A 19,332-nucleotide genomic window follows, 5' to 3' on the forward strand; every position below is an offset into this window, starting at 1 on the left:
GAGTTAGTATCACTACATCCTGGAAATAAAATAGTTGGGTGTCGATGGGTGTATACAGTGAAGCACAATTCAGATGATTTGGTGGACAGATATAAGGCAAGGCTAGTAGCGAAGGGTTATACCCAGATGTATGGTGTGGGCTATGATGAAACTTTTGCACCAGTAGCAAAAATCAATACAATCCGGGTACTTCTATCTCTAGCAGCTAATCTTGATTGGCCTCTGCAACAATTTGATGTTAAAAATGACTTCTTGCATATTGATTTGAATGAAGAAGTATACATGGACTTACCTCTGGGATATGGTACTTCATTTGAGTCAAGGTGGTGTGTCGTGTAAGAAAGTCCCTATATGGCCTTAAACAATCTCTAAGAGCTTGGTTTGGTTGATTTACGACATTCATGAGGAGGATTGGGTACAAGCACAGCAGTTCAGATCATACCCTATTCCTTAAGCATCAGAAGGGTGAAGTTACAGCTTTAATTATTTATGTGGATGACATGGTGGTGACAGGTAATGATCTTGAGGAGATTAAGAAGTTGCATAGTGCATTGTCAGCATAATAATTTGAAATGAAAGACTTGGGGAGTTTGAAATATTTCTTGGAACTTGAAGTTGCTAGAGGGAAAGATTGTATTATGTTGAGCCAGAGAAAGTATGTCCTTGACTTATTAGCAGAGACAGGTATGCTCGATTGCCAATCAGCTGACACACCCATTGAGCAGAACCATTGGTTAGCTGAGTATCTAGATCAAGTACCCACAAATAAGACAAGATATCAGAGGTTGGTTGGAAGATTAATTTATTTGTCACACACTAGACCAGACTTAGCTTATACAGTTAGTGTTATGAGTCAATTCATGCACAATCCTAGTAAGGCTCATATGGAAGCTGTAGTTCGAATCTTGAGGTACTTGAAGTCTGCTCCTGGAAGGGGGTTGGTGTTTTCTAAGCATAGGTATTTGGATGTTTTGGGGTATATAGATGCAGACTGGGCAAGTTGTATAACTGATCGACGGTCCACTTCCGGATACTTTATGTTTTTAGGTGGGAATTTAGTTACTTGGAAGAGTAAGAAGCAGAAGGTGGTGGCCCGTTCTAGTGCTGAAGTAAAATATAGAGGAATGACTCGCGAAGTTTGTGAGATGTTGTGGTTAAGGCACTTGTTGAGGGATTTGGGGTTCAAGCAGAAGAAAGCCATGCCCTTGTTCCGTGATAACAAAGCTGCAGTTGAAATTGCTCATAATCTTGTCCAACATGATCACACAAAACATGTGGAGGTTGATAGACACATCATCAAAAAGAAGCTGGATCAACAAATCATCTCTTTTCCCTTCGCACCTATTGAGGAGCAGCTGGCGGACATTCTTACAAAGGCAGTCTCTAGCAAGGCGTTTTATGACTCACTTGACAAGTTGAGCATCCGTGATCTGTATGCTCCAACTTGAGGGGGAGTGTTGGCGTGAGTTATTTTCCAGAATTGTAGGAATTGTAGTATAATTAGGATTGTATAGTTAAGGAGAATATTATGTGTTAGGGGAGAGAATATCACGGTGTAATTAGTTTCCTATTAGGATTGTGTATACTTTGTTTATGTACTCCGTCTTTGGAGAAGATTAATACATCAAAAATTCCCAAACTTCCTCAAGCAGTTGTTGTTCCCAACATCAAACAGTAAATCAGCAAAGATAATTAAGGCCGAGTTGTTTCCATATATGATGCCTGGAATGACCACAACAGCTGCTTGGAATGAGAAGACTTGCATAAAATGCCAAGGTAAAAATCTGAAACCTTATGGCTGCCATTCTAGTTCTTTTTTTTAGATCAAGAAGAGTAACCATTCATTAATTAAAGGAAGGGTTACAACCATCGGAATCGATTTTCACCGATTCCATAATCCATTGCGGCCCATGTTCAATACTAAAAGAATTATAATTGTGACTGAATAGTTTTCCTTCTATTGATAATCACCAATATATACACATATACAAACCTTGATCAACAAGAAAACCCTATAATCTAGGGATATAGATAAAGATACAAGAAATCTATTCTTAATTACATAATATTCTCAACTAATTACATAATATTCTCAACACTCCCCCTCAAGTTGGAGAGTGGATGTCAAGAACTCCCAACTTGTGCAACAAATTCTTAAACCTTTCTTTGCCCAACGCTTTTGTAAAAATGTCTGCCAATTGCTGCAAGGTTCCAACGAATCTAGTGCGAACGGACCCATCAACTATCTTGTCACGAATGAAGTGACAGTCCATCTCAATGTGACGAGTTCTTTCATGAAAAACTGGATTTGCAGCAATGTGTAAAGCTGCTTGATTATCACAATATAACATGGCAGGTTTGGCAATAGGTATGTGCAAATCAGCAAACAAGTTTTGCAACCAAGTAAGCTCACAACATGTACCTGCCATAGCTCTGTATTCAGCTTCAGCACTTGATAAAGAGACTGTTTTCTGCCTTTTGGTGCGCCATGAAATAAGAGATTTTCCCAGGAACACACAATAGCCAGTGGTAGAACGGCGAGTAATGGGGCAACCCGCCCAATCAGAATCACAAAAAGCTCTCAAACTTAAATCATTTTCACTATGCAAAAGAAGAACATATTCCCATTTTCATACAAGATGAATTTAGCTAAACTATGAGAAACATTGTTGCATTCTCGGGGTTTGAAGGTGAGATTACTTGCACTGCAGACTTTTAATAAAGACTTTACTTCTTCAACTAAGAAGCCTTCTTCGGCGAAACAAGGATCAGGGGCATTGACAAGACGCACTACCTCTGTGCTATCTACTTCAGCCACCACTGGGAGAGTTCTCAAGTCAATAGCAAAACAAAGTCCTGCTTTGAGAGCCAAAAGTTCAGTTGCCAATGGGGAAAAATTACCAGTAGTTTGTTGTGCAGATGCTCCCATAAGCTCATTCTTATCTTCCCCACTGCTTCAATTTATTTACAGATCCATGGAAAACCAAACAAAAGGACTAACAAGCAAAGCGACAACCTTCTCCTCTGTCATAGTTCTATATCATTGAAATATCAAAGCTTTTCCAACTTTTTAAAAGCTTGTCTCCGCATTGCATTTTTATAGGTTAAAGAAGATTTTCACCCTTTCACTTAACCAAAGGCTCTTGTGGCATCAGAAACTCATAACTTTTATATCCACCGTTTCACAGTTGCTTAGATCATCTCATCATATGGCTCTTAACATTTATTGTTACCCAAATACCTCTTAAGTTTCCGTTCTTTTGGTGTAAATATCAATTATATAAGTAATGAATAACTATGTATAAATATGCTATGGTAAACTTGAAATTTGAGTCCATTACTGGAATATAAGATGTATCCCAATTCTTATTCTATACTTCAAACAGCTCTAGCTCTTTCAAATTGATATAAACGTGCTGTGACATCAGGAGTATGGCTCCACCATAACTTGGAACATAAGATGTATCCCAATTCTTATTCTATACTTCAAATAACTGGAACATAAAATGGATCCCAATTCTTATTCTATACTTCAACTAACTGGAACATAAGTTCAACTGATAAGTTGCATCACAATTCTTATTCTATACTTCAAATAGCTCTTTCAAATTGATGTAACGTCCTGTGACATCAGGAGTATGGCTCCACCATAACTTCGAAAGTTTCTGGTTATACCTTTCTGTGGGATGGCCGGAATCAAAGTAGACATAGTCAGTAACATTGTCACATAACTGATACTCAGTCACACCTCGCTTCCCTCCGCAGCTACTAATTCTTCTTAATGGACCAGAGCCACAGCATGCCATCTCTGCTTCCTTGAAACCTATACAACATACATAATAACATAAGGCACATTAGAAAATTGGGATCAGCTTTTGACACAGGCACAGGACAAACTAAAACTCAGAGGACTAGTTATGATGACTGTATATACCATATTTTGATGGATTATGAACTACGTCATCTGCGTAAGGGTATAAATTTGGATTCGAGTATATGAAGTCTTGAAGCTGTCCTTTCAGCTCCAGGAGGGCTTTAGCAAGTACTCTATTGTGGAGTTTTGAAAGTGCATTTACTTCTTCATTACAGGTGCTTGTGTTTCCTGGTTTAACTATTCTCAAGCCCGGTATACAACCCAAATTCCCAATGCCTTTAATCCCAAATCTTCTTCCTCCTTTCTCGTATATTTCCTGAAAAAATGCATTGGAGGTAAGTAACTCGTGTGAATTCTTTTTTGGATTCATAAACATATTCAAAAGATGACATTATATATTACTTTGATCACATTTGTAAGGTTTCCTATCACCATGCCAACATATTCTTCATGTGTGTGAGACTCGAACAAACTTGAATTCGCTATGAATGGGAAAGAGTAATCACCGCTTCCGATGGCAATCAAGTAAACAGCTTCGGACAACAATGTGTGAGCTTCTGCTTCACCTAGTCTGTGCCTCAACTGCTTCTCCACATTTTTGAAATAACCCAGTTGAGTTTTAAGGTCCAACACCTGCAAAAAAGAAATCAATCAAAAAAGGAAACCTCATAATGTTATATAAATATCATATAAATATGTGTCCATGTGTTCTCTGGAGGCAGAGTCAACCAAAATAATTTTCATGAACAATGAAACACTATCTACAAGTCCGCAGCCAACAATAACCAAATTATTTTGACTTTGGTTTTGTGACTATATTGACTAGCTGTGGTGCAGGTTCTACAACACACACACACACACACACAAAAAGAGAGAAAAACACAAAACAAAACAAAACTTATGGAGGCAGAAGATCGACATACAAATCCTTGATGAGTTTCAGCTAGAACACCAGCCCCAGAAGATGCAAAGTTCACCCCATTAGTATAGTTGTCGAAACCCGGCTGTAAGTATGGTGGAATCATTGGCAAGTTTGCATATTCAGCTGCAGAAACAATTCCAAGTCAACAATTTATCAATTATCTCATAATCCCATGTGTTAAAAGAAACCATTGACATTATGTACAACAAACCTACCAATGATATCTGGGATTAGACGACCATCGGAGAACCTACCAGTCGGGTGGCTGAAGAAGGTTTCCCCATATGGGAAGAAATTTGCTTGAAAGTAAGTGGAAGTGTTTATGTAGTTATTATTTCCAACATCAAATGTTGAATCCCCGAAGATGAACAAGGCTGTATGTTTTCTCTGATGCACAGAATGGCCATAACAGCCACTTTGAATAAGAAGGGTTGCACAAAAAGCCAGGACATATACCTGAAATCTAGAAGAAGTTGCCATTCTCTTTTTTGTACGTATAAACTTCTCATCTGTTTGAGATCTATATATATAGGTGGGTTTCTGATTCAGTTTGGAAAATTCAAACCCAATATTAACTAGTCAGACACTATATCAAGATGAAGCTTCTTGAAGGTTTTCATTTTTCAGAGTCTAACACCGTATTAAAGTTAAACTACATATACACAGAAAAAAAAAAAAAAAGGACCTCAAATCTGATAGTCGAATGCTCTAATGACACGGAAAATGATTGAAAACAGTTGCAAAGAGGAACACGTAAACTAACAAGTCTCTCCTCTGTTTCACTTTTCTTTGTTAAAGTCGTAAATTTAGATAACAATTCGTGTTCCTCGCGTTTGATCCTTATCTTTCTTCTCTGTATTTTTGTCCCTGGGTGTATACATTACATTTCTTGTCTTACTAGCGACAAAATGATATAACACGGAATTGTCATAGATCGTATTTCAAAGATGTCTTAGAATATACAAGTCAGCATTGAGGACCATCGAGTGGTTGAAAGTACAAGGATAGAATATGATTTTCTAGAAAATAGGGATTGCAGTGCACTGATCAATCCCTATTGGACAGAAACTAAAAATAATCAACAGAAACCAGATTTTTGGTTACGCAGTGAAAATCTCAACTTGTGAAATTAAAAACACTACAGGGCTCTTACTCTTGAGAATCCAAAATAAGAATTAAGTTATGATGAATGATATGTTCTTTACAAACTTGAATAGCACTAGCTCGGCTACAATGATTAGACAAAATCTAATACGAAGTTTGTCTTCCGTCTTGAACTCTTTCTTCACTTGAACGATCACCAAATATCGCTCTCCTTTCTTCACAGCTCCTCAACTGATCTCAAGAGAAGTTATACATATGAAACAATGATAAAGAACACTGAAGCATGGACAAGTGTTTTGATTCTTGTGAAGGTACAATTAGCAAGCATACAAGACGTCTCCAAATCTTCTTTCATTCCACGTCCAGCCCCTATGCCGTCTGTTTTTCCTCTCTTCTTAAAGATAGCTGTCGTTCCAAACAAAACAACCAAAACAGCTATTTAACCTAATCCACCTTCTACAAGGAAAAAACCAATCTTTTTGTGTTAAAGAAAATATAAACAATTAAGGACACAAAATCCTAAAATACTTAGGAAATCAATAATACAATTTGGCACAAAGAAAAATATCTTTAAATGAATAAAAGATATTAAATCCAATAAACCCCAAACATACTTTCCCGTTTTGTATGGAATGCCAACACACCAAAACTTGTACCTACAGTGGTCGTGTTTGGATTGGTTTCTTGTTGATTCAGTGTCTATGGTTTGTGTTTTTGTATCGAAGACGCTGGAAACCAGATTCTGTTTGATTGAGAATATCCGGGTTTAGGAATACCAGTTAATTGAACCAACTATTGGATTAAATTTTACGGGTGTACAGTTGTTATCAAGGCTGCGTTTTTTGCTTAATTGTGTGGCAATGTCGTTGTAGATGGGCAGATTGAATTGGGATTGTGAAATTAGCATTGAAAACCCAGGATTCGGAGGATAACAGGACAAAGAATCTTTTCAAAGCTATCATCTTTACATTGGTCTTTCAAAGCTGACGTTAGACTAACAACACGTGTAATTCACGTGCTGTAACCACAAAATGGCACTTTGGTGGGCTAAAGAAGCTCCGCACATGCTTCCTCTGCATGTGTAAGAAAAACTCATTACAAAAAATATCAGTAAAAATTATTTAAAAAATAAAAGAAAAAATAATCATTTTGGTCACTCAGTTATGACTCGGTTGACATTTTCATCATTATACTTTTAAAAATTTTCACTTCAATAACTTAACTTAAACACTATCTATCACTTTTGTCACTGTCGTCAACTTCACTGTTAATTTCTTATAAGAGCATCTCCAACCATTTAGTCAAAAGCTAAAGCCATATGCAAAATATGACTCTCCTAATGTCATCACTATTCATTCAATTTTTGCATCTCCAACCATCTTTAGTCAAAAGCCAAAGTCATTTAATAAATTAATCATTTTCGAGAATTAATTAACTACAATTGCAGCACATGCAGCGGAGCCCACCATTTTTTCAGCCAAAGAAATTTGGCTTTCGTTCTACAAACTTGAGTCAAAATGACTCCAGTTATGGCTCAAGAGTCAAAATAGCTAAAGCAAGAGCATGGTTGGAGATCCCTCTACCAAAAAGCCAAAGTCAAAATGACTTATAGCTAAATGGTTGGAGATGCTCTAAAGGGAAAACGTCCAAATAGTGTCTGAACTTTTCCAGACTATTAACTTTCATACCTATATTTTGAAAAATATCAAAATAGTACCTGATGATTTAAGCCCAATCCAATACTCATACTTTCAGGGCATTTTAATCAAATTGAGTATCAAAATCCTCTTTTTGCCTTTTCATTTTCAGATATTTTGGCAAAACAGAAAGAAGAAAAAGTTCTGAACTTTTCTCAAAGATTATTTTACTACCCACCTCTCTGACTTGTGTCATGAACTCTGCATTTAATAGTTTTCAACTGTTTAATCTGAGACCATAAACTATTCCATCACAAAAGGACAGGGTTTGAGAGAATGCCTCCCTTATTGGTGGCTGTTTCTGCAACTTTCTCCATTTCTGATGGAGAACTGTGTCGGCACATCCCTTAGTGTCATATACCTCGAGTGCGGTGCAAACCGTCTCTTCTTTTCTTTAAATTTTCTTTTCAAAAGCGTGGTCTAAGACTCCTCTTACGACGGCAGATTTCGATGTTTCCCCTCTCTCTCAGGCCTTCACAACTTGGGATTCACGACTGGGTTCGATCTGGGCAAGTAGTCGGCGACCTTCCGATGGGATATCAGAGGTTTTGGGTCGGATCCGGATATGGGATCTAGGGACTATGCAGATTGCTTGGAATTTTGGTCGTGTCTTCTCTTTCTGGTAGGGGCTTGAGATGGGCAGGTTTTCGACCCAGATAGGAGTGCAGTTGTTGGAACGGTCGCAGGTGTCAAACTGGTTTTCTGGTTTATGGTGCCCAGTTCGGACCAGAGATTTCATGTTAGAGACCGACGGTGGGACAGCAGTCTGTGGATGGTGGCACTTGGAGTTGTGTGGACGAAACTGGGATGAGAGATTTCTAGCGTTGCGGATCTGGAAGGGTGGCCGGACGTCGGGCTGTAGCCAGGATGCCTAGATCAGATTATGTTGGGCCTTGGCCTTTGTCAAGTTTGACCTGTCAGATTTGATCTTGGATTCAGGCTGGATTTGGATCTGCATTTGGGACCCAGATCGTAATCAAATCTGGATCTTGGATCCGAGACAGCTGCTTATTTTGATATGGTATTTGTTTTGGTTCTTGGGAGTTTGATTGCTAATTTACTAGTTTCTGACACCCTCGGTTACTTTCGAACTCTCGATGTGTGAATCACCTCTCCTAGGTGATCATATCACTGGTTACGATTACTATTACATTTACACTGCTCTCGTGACATATGCAGTGCAACAATGTCGTTCGGCATCAAGTCACATGGTTACCTTTCATTCTAGATGCGTATGTGCATCTTGTTATGTTTTTTTTTTCTTTGGATGTTTTTGCATCGCTCCATGTACTTCTCAATTTCACTTAATATAGATTGTCGTCTTTCCCTTCAAAAAAGAAGAAGATTATTTTACTATTCTAAAAGAGAGACTAAGATTGATCCTTCTAGCTTCTTCAATAAATATAGCCAAATTTTAATATTTTTTAGTAATTGGACCAAAATATCCTTAGTTTTAACAACGTGTAATGAAGTATTTAACGGCAGTTACTCAAGTGAAAAATAAATCTAAACTTAAGTGACTATAGCGATTTTTTTTAAATAGAGTGACCCAAAGTGTCGATTGAGTTATTGTTGAATGACTAAAGTGATAATTTTTCCAAAATCAAATACCAAATTATCTACAGATAGTTGGTTGTTATCTACAATGAAAGTGGGTATTTTTTATGGAGTAGGTAGTTTTTCCTAGGGCTGTCACTCGGTCGGTTCGAATCGGTTATAGGTATTACCAACTTCAAAACCAAAGCTTTCGGTTTCAAAACTGAGCTACCAATTACCAACCAAAATTTTCGGTTTTTAATTATATCTACCGAATTCGGTATTTCGGTTTTCGGTATTACCAACTTTAGAACAACTAATTCTTTATAATATAAATTAGAATGAACAAAACTAGGTTTTTGAATTTTATAGTCATAATTTGTATTCATCTACTAATTATAGCTTTCTTTTGTATATATGACATTAAGTTTTAGCAATTTTCAATAAAACTAGGTTATTTAACCATCTTTGATTAAGTTACTTAAAATACATGTACTATTAATGTAGTATATGTAGTAATGTTCATACTATTATAAAAGTTTTTATATTTATTTCTTAATATACATGTATGTGTATTGAAAACTGTAGTATATAAATCTAATAGTTAGATAATCGGTAGATTCGGTATTTACCAAAACCAAACCAACTTTTTCGGTAATTTTCGACTTTGGCTTTATCGGTCTCGATTACCAAAAAGTTGGTTTACCAAACCTAAAACATCGGTTGGTATTCGGTCGGTTTGGTAATTACCAAACCAAGTGGCAGCCCTTCCCATGTACTCATATGTTTTCATCATTATTGTTTTCTTCTATTTTTCTGTTTCTTTTGTAATTCAACTGTATTATCCCGATCTATTTTATAAATGCAAAAGTTTATTAATATTTCAGGGTTATTTTGATACATTTCTTTAATTTTGGTTATTTTTTGCTGACAACACATCTTCTGTTAATAATAGTATAATAATAGTATAGATAAGAATATTATTGAACATGATCATCTGATTTACTATACTAATAGAATAAGAAGGCTTCGGTTAATAAAATGGTGCGGTAGAGAGGCTTTATTCCTCTCCTATCCACGATTTTTTGGCCCAAAAATAAATAAATAAATAAATAATTAAAAATAAAATAAGATGTACTCCATATCAAGAAGTAATTGAAATTAATACTTGTTATGAATAAGCCTATTGAGTATTGGCCCTGAAGCACTTCTCTCACATAACATGTCCCAATTGACAATAGATGTTATTCCCTCGCAAAATGTAAGTGATCTGAAACTGGCACATTGTATCATCTGTATCTGATTTCTTTTACCAAAAAAAAAATCATAAAATATTGAAAAGATGGGGATTATATTCAAAAATTTTAATAAGTGAAGACTCCAAGCTCTATAATTGAACAATTTAGATTGATTTTGGGAGGAAGAGTACAAAGGTGGCTGATTCGATTCATCAACTAAGAGACTGCATAAATCAGTAGTGCTCTATGCACCCCACATTCTTCTTGTGTTACTAGCATAAATTCGTGTCAAAGTACAGCACAAGACTTACACAGAAACACATAACTAAACATATTGAAGAGTGGTAGGAATCTTACCATAGGCTCTACTCAGTTCCTGACCAGTAATGTCATTCGGGAAATTCATAATACATCCATGAAAGGCAATATTGTTATAGAATAATGGGTTTCTCGGCTTCATCACCTTTTTCCTTCTCTAAAAGTTCAGCTGGGATGTCACCTCGGAGGATTTGGACTCTTAATACTAGTTTTGTACTGCTGCACTCCATGACTTCAAACACACATCCATCTCCAGCCTTCAAATTGTTGTCGTCAATAAATGCTTTCCATGACTCTTTGTCCAAGCCTTTGTGCTTTTTGTTTGATCCATCACATGTCATCTCCCAACTCTTTCCCGCAAAGGTGAGAACCGTAGGGAATGAACAAGATGGTAGTATTGGATGAAGTTTGGCTGGGATCCCCTATTTCAGACAAATGATTATTTCAATGAAAGAGTACAGCTAATTAAACCATCATCCTAAGTCAGAGTAAAAGTCCACGGTAGCCAATCTCATTCTTCGATTTCACTCAATCAGCTTGAATATCAACTTATAATGTTAAAAGTAAATATGGCAAATCTCTATGATCTTCCTATGCAGAGAGCAGGGCATTATTACATGCAGTTCTTACCAAGAAAAACAAAATCCATTTTGCTCATGTTTAACCAAAATGCAACATTTGAAGACTTCAAATGGACTCACCAAAAAGTTCAAATGGAACTTATCAGAAAAATAAAATTGTGAATTAGCAATCACAATGACCTTCTCTACATGTGTAACCAGCAGGCAATATTTTGAACTCGGCTTCAAATTCTCTAGGCAGAAATAAACATGTAGTTCAAAACGATATATGGTTTTGCTAATTGTAAATTTCTTTAGCCTGAACAAGGGCAACCCTTTATCTTAAGATAAGAAGCATTCAATTGAACAAACTGTCACTTAGTTGCCAATAACTATGAGGTAAAGATCAAACGGTCTGAATATGCAATTAAGGGTTTTCCCATGGAATAAAATCACCAACTATGATCACATGGACATCATCAAGAGTAGATTAACCATTTACATGAGAACCTTCAGAAGGATAATTACCAGTTTGTAATACGGTTTGACATGTGTTTTTGCTAGTATTATATCAAAGTAAGGTTTTCCTGAAAGAGGCCAAAATTCTTCGCCATGCAATTGAATTGTTGTATCTGATGAGGATTGAGCCGATTCTGCCATTTCAGGATCTTCTGCTTTGCCAACTGGGACTTAACAGAGAACTTATCTGCGATAAAGATGAGTACTAGCATCCTTTCCACGAAAATAAAACCAACAGTACAAAAACACAGAAAAAGAAACACTCTTTCATAGATGCTGATATCATGCATGTGGAGCACAACAAACATAAATATTCTTAGTAAGGGTTATCGATCCTACATTTCATTGATACTTTGCTTAGACATTTTCCCTAGCCAATTACACCCAACTAATCCCTAGTGTTATCTTTTTGTTCTTTCCTGATCTGATCGTCTTTAACATCAGACATTTCTTGCTTGAAGCCCCTACCTAGTACCCACTTCATTCCTTGATTTCAAGGAGCTAACACTCAAGATCCACCAAAGAATCTCAAGGCTTTCAAGACCAAATGTTGAAGATATTCAGAAAAAGCATTCAACAACACCAGAACCTTCTCTTCAAACACTGACATTGCAATTCTTTATTTGAAACCGAAAAAGCTAAGACCACCCATTGCACATGGGTACATTAGAAATGAAGAACAAAAGGCATAATAATTCAAAATATAAATGGAAATAGCCAATAGTGCTTTTAGAAAATACCTGTGTGGATAGTATCTTGTGAAAGTTGCCTGACGAGTGGAGAAATGCAAAGGGTAAGGATAGATAGTTAAAGGAGTGGAGTAACAGGGTTAAATTTTAGAGGGAGGAGTTTGGTGGTCTCAGTATAGTGTATACCATAATAGATAGTTTCATTAATGGAGTCATAGCTGCATTTACAAAGGCATTTTGCTATTTTCAGGAAAGTTACACTAGCAAAAAGACAAACTTGTCACAACTTGGAGACCAACTTAAGCACAAAGAATCAAAAAACCAGGATTCCCGTGAACCAAACTTTAAAACCCACATGCCTCTTGGTAAAGGAAGTTCTCTGCAGTGAACTACATCACCTAATTTCACTGGCAAGAGATAATGGTGATGTTACAATAATGATGATGACTACTCTGTAGTGTACTATGGTGATATGACTACTTCTCCTCATGAAGTCACCTAAATGTTCTATATCACTATGATAAGAGAAATTTAAAGCGAGAAAAATGTGTACATTTGATCTAAATTTTCATTGATGGAATTATATGGAGGCTAGGAGGATAGGATTTATGAATGGCAGGCCCCTATCTTGATCACATTTCAAAACAAGAATTCAAGAACAATCGAATTCCTAATACTTCAAACAAAATATCCATACGCTTGTATTCAGGATCAGTGAAGTATTTAACAGAATCTACTAGTCTACTTGGTTATTGGTTATTGTTTGGGAGGACACACGTATAAGTATATATACTTGGTTCTCATATGCATAAACATTAATTAAAATGTTTTGCTCCAAAATAAAGAGTAGCTGTTCTCTCACAATATATGTCATGAAACAATCTCAGCAGTAAAAGTATATATACTTGGTTCTCATATGCATAAACATGAATTAAAATGTTTTGCTCCAAAATAAAGAGTAGCTGTTCTCTCACAATATCTAACTGTCATGAAACAATCTCAGTAAGAGCCTACTTCTACAATCTCCATTGACAAGTTTATTCCATATTTTCTGGCTGATTTTTTCTTGCAATAAGAGAAATACATAACTGATAAACAAGGAAAAATGAAGTAAGACCCATCTCCTCTGATATGAGAAGAAAATAAAAACCAATCTCTTTGGTGATAATTAAGAACACGAGTACAATTGCATTTTTCTGAAGGTATACATGCATTAATGCTCATGTAACTAAAATGGTATCATGTCAAATTACACCACAGAACCTAGACATCAAACCCATAGATCTAAAAATATTAAAATCTAGCAGTACTCTCAATACGCTCTACTGAGTTCCCTATATTATATTAGCTCCTGGCCATTAATGTGATACAGGAGAATGATAAACCATCCATGGAAAGGCAGTATCATTGTATGAAAATGGGTTTCTCTGCCTCACAGTTGGCCTTTTCTAGAAGTTCGTCAGGGATGTCACCTCTCAGGATTTGGACTCTGAATCCTATTTGTGTGCTATTGCACTCCTTGAGTTCAAACACCAATCCATCTCCAGCCTTCAAATTGTTTTCATCGACAAATGCTCCCCATGACTTTCGATCGAATTGTTTATGACGTTTTTCTCCATTATAGGTCATCTCCCAGCTCTTAGCCCCAAATGTGAGAACTGTATGTATTGAACCAGAGGGTAGTACTGGTTCAAGTTTGGCTGGGATCCCCTATATCAAGCAAATGGTTATTTCAATGATCTAGACTAAAGCTAATATATTAATGATCCAAAATTACGGTAAAAGTCCCTAAAGCCGATCATGCTTTTCTGCTGCAATTACACAGCTCAGTTAACCTACAACCAACTATATTATAAAGGAAGATAGCTTATCTGGTAATACCATAAAAATATGTCAAGCAAAACACTAAGATTTTTCAAGGTGATCTATTATGACCAAAGATATCAACGATAAAGTTCAGAAAATGTCAAAAGCGTATTAAAAATCTGCAGTTGCAAATATCCTAGTTGTTGTGCTCAGTCTGCTGTTATCAAAACATGATGGAAGACATGCATTTGAAGAATTTCAAATTCAACTTATAAGACAACAAATTCAACTTGAAACTTAGGAACCATATGACCTTCTCCACATATCTAACAAAAAGGGAACATTTTGCACTCAGCTTCTTAGGCCTGTAGGCTCAAGCAAAAAAGTAACCTGTAGCTGAACAAGGTCAACATTTATTTGACAATAACAAGTTTATATGTTCAAATTGACCAACCATTCTGATCATTGAACATATTGTTACTTCTTTCACAATGATGATCTGATAAGATCAAATGATCACACCAGATATGATCATATGCACAGGCACCAAAAGTAACTAAACTGATCCAAAGAGATGGAAAATTCCACCATCTATGTAATTACATAGGAGCTTGCAGGGATAGTTACCAGTTGGTAAATGGGTTTCACATGTGATTTCGTGAGTATGACGTCAAAGTATGGTTTCCCAGAAAGTGGCCAGAATTCCTGTCCATTCAATTCAACTACAGGATTCGATGAAGATTTGGCCATTTCAGGGTCTACAACTGGTTTCACATACAAATGATCTGCAACAAAGATGTGTACTATAAGGCTTTAATTTCAAGGCAAACATACCCAATACCACATAAACACAGAACACAATAAAAATCCTATGATGGACAAATAAATTTCAGATTTCAGTGATTATTGTGAGCAAAGATCACCACAGTATCCGAATCTCCAAAATTTCAAGGCACTTTTTCAAGCCAACCTCATGTTTCAAAGTTTTTCAGACACTCAAATGGCACAAAAAACTACCCTTTACACATGAGTCCCTCAAAGATTGAAAAGGCAAAAACTTTCTCATAACCTGATTCCAGAAAATTGACAAACAGATGCATAATGGTTAAATTAGGCACAAAGAAAAGGTTTAAAGAGTGAAGACAATACCTTTGGAGTTAGTTGGTGAGAGTTACTGAAGAGTGGAGAAGTCTAAAGGGTAATGGCGGATACTGAAAAAGGAGTTAGATGGTCTCTAAATGGTGGCTCCTCATTCAAATACATTTTGCCATTTTCAAGAAAGTTGCTGTGGCATAGAGGACAAACATCTGAACTTGTGATACCTGGATTTCTTCTTCCGTTTGTTTGTTTGTCTTCTTTTTTTTTTTTTTTTTTTGGGGGGTGGGGTGGGGAGGGGGGAATGCTCTCATTTGAGTCATTTCACCGTATGATCATCCTGTGAAGATATTGAAACGGGTAATCAAAATGGCTCGCTCTTGAATTGTCTCGGAATTGTGAAAGCAAAGTAATTTTCTTTTCAGTGTCTTGTCTCATCAAACTTTTCTCTTTTTTTTATCGGAAAATAACTTCATTCAATTAAGAATACTTCAAATTACAACACCCATCAGGGTATACATCACACTAACACTCAGACTAACATCACATATCCTTACTCCGACAAAGAGAAAATGACGCGTCAATGGAACCAACAACCACAATCGAATTGAGCCGCTGCTCGAGCCAATCGGACCAAAATAAGTAGCACTAACTAGGATAGGTACTAACCAATAGAACCTATTGGGCGGGCTATCCCAGAATCACCCTTTCTCCTCAACACAGGCTGATATTGAAAACCTAGCACAAAGACCAGGTAGGACTAGATCCTGACAACGAGCCAGCAACCCAAATCAATCCGATTGCCGGAAACCACGACGACTACCATAACTCTAAAAAGCATGGACTTATTTGAGATCTGACGAGCAGATCCAACAACTAACAAACTAAATACTAACAGCAAAACCAGTAAACTAAACAGACTAAACAAAAACCCTAGCCCAAAGACTCGGCCCACAAGCCACTCCCCACAAGGATCCGACGCCGCAATCCACCAAGAGCGAGTCCAATGCCCGCGCGCTCCGCCGTCCCGCCCCTCTGCACTGCCCCGCCGCCGCAGCGAATCCCACCACCACAACGTCGTCGCACCACAAAGCGGGCCACCCCAGTACCTGGACGCCAACAGAAGCAGAAACCCCAGAGAGATCAGATCCCCTCCAGGCCCGCCTCTGCCATGAGATCGAGACCGCAGCCTTCGCCAAGCCTCCAACCTCAGCCCCGCCATCGCCAAGCAACGCCAAGCCACCATCCTTTGCCGTGACACCAGACTCAGCCAGTAGATCGCACCACGCCGAGCCACCTTGACCCCCGATCCAAGAAGAAAGAAAACTGATCGGTCTTCTCTGTCCGAGATCCAGCCGCCATCCCTCCCTAGGCCAAGCCTCCGGCTTAAAACTGCACCGATCATCCTCTCCCGGACCGGAACGCTACGGCAGGAGCGCCGGCGGCGTTCGGCCTGGAGAAGCACTCGTACTCTCTCTGTTTTTTCGCCGCGCGTGAGATCAAACTTTTCTCTTGAAAAATGGGTTTGGCATCAAATAAATGCTCTATGATTGGCCAAAATACTAAAACAACCGATTTAAATTTTTTCAATTAAAAATTAAGTAATATTAGTCTCTAAGTAAATATAGCGCAAAGCGAATCCTTTCTCTAAAATGGAAGGTCACACTTGACAATTCACCACTCGTTCCACTATTTTTTTTATTATTTAAAATTAAAGAGAAAATATAAAATAGAAGAGGGGAACATCAACCCAAAGTTCTCACTAAAATAAAATAAAAACTAATAAATGAAATAACAAAGTAGAATAGGATATGTGGGCTCGTTCCTCTGTTTTTTTATTTTATTAAAAACTAGCCCTTTAACATGTACTCCACAAATGTCAACTAGTTTTTATTTTTTTAAATTAAAAAAGTTACAGCAATTTATTTTCTAATTTTAGGGAAGCTTCTCATTTTTTCATGGGAGGTATTGCAAGTTTTTCAAATATGATATAACATATTGACTATCTTATCCTCATATAGAAATAATTTATTTATTTATATTTATATTATGTGAGGGCATACATGGTAGTTCAAAAATTTAACCATTCCCTGAAGAATTTGCCTAATTATATAAGATAAAATAGAAAATATAAGATAAGAGAGGGAATACCAATCAAAACCTCTCACTGAAAAGTGAAACAAAGAGCAATTCTAGAGTAAAAAATAATGACTAAATTCAGTTTAATCCCTCGAACTTTAGGGCTAAAATCATTTTGGTCCTTGAGGGTTTTTTTTAATCACAATAGTCCCTGCACTTCCAAATTACATCAACCTAGCCCAAAATTTGACTTTGACTCGAAACATGTTGTCATACGCTGATGTGGAACCGACATGGGCCCCAACTTTTTAGACTCTGACCCTTACTTTGGACGAAAATTCCAAATTACCCCTACTTCTTCAGATTTTTTTTTTCTTTGTCTTTCTTCCTTTCCCTGATTCTATTCCCTTTCGTCTTCTTCCTTTTTTCCAACCCTCTTCCTACTCCGATTTCTTTTTTTCTCAATTCAAAATTCTCCTCCAGAACCCTAATCTCCAATCAAGATCCTATATTTCCTCCCATTCCGCCGCCAGTTACACCACCAACGCGCTGGAGAAAAGACCAGCCCCACCTAGAAGGTCTCAACGATCACGGACAAGATTGGGGCTTACTCTGCTCGAGATCTCAGACTTGACGGAGGTTTTAAGAGTGGAATTGGGAATGAAGCCGACAATGATGATGATGTTTCCAGGGATAGGAATCGATGGGCTCCGGGGCACCGATAAGGGCAACGATGCGACATTGGGAAGGCAAAGGAGAAGAAGGAGAAGATGGCGTTTGATGTGAAGCTTGATTCTTGGTGGGCATTCATAGGAGGTGTTGTAGCTATCATCTGAGACCTTGTGCCAAGACCACTCCGCTTTTTCCCCCCTCACAAATTCACATTTCCTCATATTCTCAAAGCCTATGCCAACCCCGGATCAGCCCCTCAAGTCCAAATGGTCCACACCCATTTCCTCAAAACTGGGGTCTTCTCCGACGTCTACGTAGCCACCGTTCTTATGGACGCTTCCATGAAGCTCAACCTCATGGACGATGCACTCAAGGTGTTCAACGAAATACTTCACCGAAACTTGGTTTCGGTAAACACTGTGATTTCCTAGGTGTTACATAATGGACATCGTAGAGAGGCTTTAAAGGTGTTCAAGAGCGTTGGTTTTTTAGGGTTCGGGTTGAATTTGGTTACTATAGTTAGTGTGTTTTCGACGTGTGACAATGCGAAGAAGGGGATGGGAATGCATTGCGTGGCAGTGTAGCTCGGGGTTGAGAGTGATGTTTATGTTACTACCTCAGCTGTGAGTATATATTCGAGCTGTGGGGAGTTTGTTTACGTTGCAAAGTTGTTTGAACATATGCCTGTCAAGAATGTGGTGAGCTATAATGCTTTTATAACAGGGCTTTTGCAGAATGGGGTTCCAAGGGTGATGTTCATGTGTTTAAGAAAATGAGAGCATGTAGAGGTGAAAATCGAATTCAGTGACATTGTTTTCAGTTGTTTCTGCTTGTGCTAGTGTTTTGTATCTCCTATTTGGCAGGCAGGTGCATGGTTTGATCATGAAAGATGATAGTATCGGCGTTGGAGTTCGGATGCTGTGGAGGAGGTGGTGGAGGAGGGCGTGCGTTGGATCGATTTGGCTTTTAGGCTCGGGAGATCTGAGAGAGAGGTAAAGTTAGAAGCTAGGGAGAAAAAAGAATGAAAATTAGAAATTAGAATAAATTTTGGTAAAAGAAAAAAAAATTAGATTAAATTGGAGATGACTATTTTGCCCTTCGTGGGAGTTTAAAATTTACAAAGTGGTGCCCCATGTCGGTTCCATATCAGCGTATGACACCATGTTTCGAGTCAAAGTCAAATTTTGGACTAGGTTGATGTAATTTGGAAGTGCAGAGACTAT

General features: G+C 37.6%; 2 protein-coding genes across 5 annotated transcripts; both read right to left on the minus strand.

Moving 5' to 3' along the window:
• Nucleotides 1-3,308: 3,308 nt before the first annotated feature.
• LOC112186493 (GDSL esterase/lipase 1) lies at nt 3,309-5,436 on the minus strand. Its single transcript, XM_024324942.2, has 5 exons — nt 5,012-5,436; nt 4,798-4,919; nt 4,277-4,507; nt 3,935-4,190; nt 3,309-3,823 (listed from the first exon to the last, which is right to left on the minus strand). Exons 1-5 carry the CDS (start codon nt 5,274-5,276, stop codon nt 3,585-3,587), a joined length of 1,113 nt encoding a protein of 370 aa, XP_024180710.1. The 5' UTR covers nt 5,277-5,436; the 3' UTR covers nt 3,309-3,584.
• An 8,127-nt stretch (nt 5,437-13,563) lies between these two features.
• On the minus strand, nt 13,564-15,611 carry LOC112186015 (B3 domain-containing protein Os04g0386900-like). 4 transcript variants are annotated; one of them, XM_040513932.1, is made up of 3 exons: nt 15,413-15,611; nt 14,891-15,048; nt 13,564-14,167 (listed from the first exon to the last, which is right to left on the minus strand). In XM_040513932.1, the coding sequence occupies exons 2-3, from the start codon at nt 15,011-15,013 to the stop codon at nt 13,862-13,864; spliced, it is 429 nt and encodes a 142-aa protein (XP_040369866.1). In that variant the 5' UTR covers nt 15,014-15,048; nt 15,413-15,611; the 3' UTR covers nt 13,564-13,861. The 4 variants fall into 4 exon arrangements, with proteins under 4 accessions (XP_040369866.1, XP_040369865.1, XP_040369867.1 ...); XM_040513931.1 differs by lacking the exon at nt 15,413-15,611 and adding an exon at nt 15,281-15,377; XM_040513933.1 differs by lacking the exon at nt 15,413-15,611 and adding an exon at nt 15,187-15,325.
• Nucleotides 15,612-19,332: the final 3,721 nt, after the last annotated feature.

The sequence above is a fragment of the Rosa chinensis genome, chromosome 2, assembly GCF_002994745.2.
Source record: "Rosa chinensis cultivar Old Blush chromosome 2, RchiOBHm-V2, whole genome shotgun sequence".
NCBI lineage: Eukaryota > Viridiplantae > Streptophyta > Magnoliopsida > Rosales > Rosaceae > Rosa > Rosa chinensis.

Bases quoted from the DNA above. Each gene is read 5' to 3' on its own strand.
- LOC112186493 (XM_024324942.2), bottom strand. From the start codon at position 5,276: ATGGCAACTTCTTCTAGATTTCAGGTATATGTCCTGGCTTTTTGTGCA. The intron at 4,508-4,797 runs GTATGTCGATCT...TCTTTTTTGCAG, and splicing joins CTGAAACTCATCAAGGATTT to GTGTTGGACCTTAAAACTCA. The intron at 3,824-3,934 runs GTATATACAGTC...TATGTTGTATAG, and splicing joins TCATAATCCATCAAAATATG to GTTTCAAGGAAGCAGAGATG.
- LOC112186015 (XM_040513931.1), bottom strand. From the start codon at position 15,329: ATGAGAAAGTTTTTGCCTTTTCAATCTTTGAGGGACTCATGTGTAAAG. The intron at 15,049-15,280 runs GTAGTTTTTTGT...TCTTTGTTGCAG, and splicing joins GAGGGACTCATGTGTAAAGG to ATCATTTGTATGTGAAACCA. The intron at 14,168-14,890 runs GTAACTATCCCT...TGCTTGATATAG, and splicing joins TGAAACCCATTTACCAACTG to GGGATCCCAGCCAAACTTGA.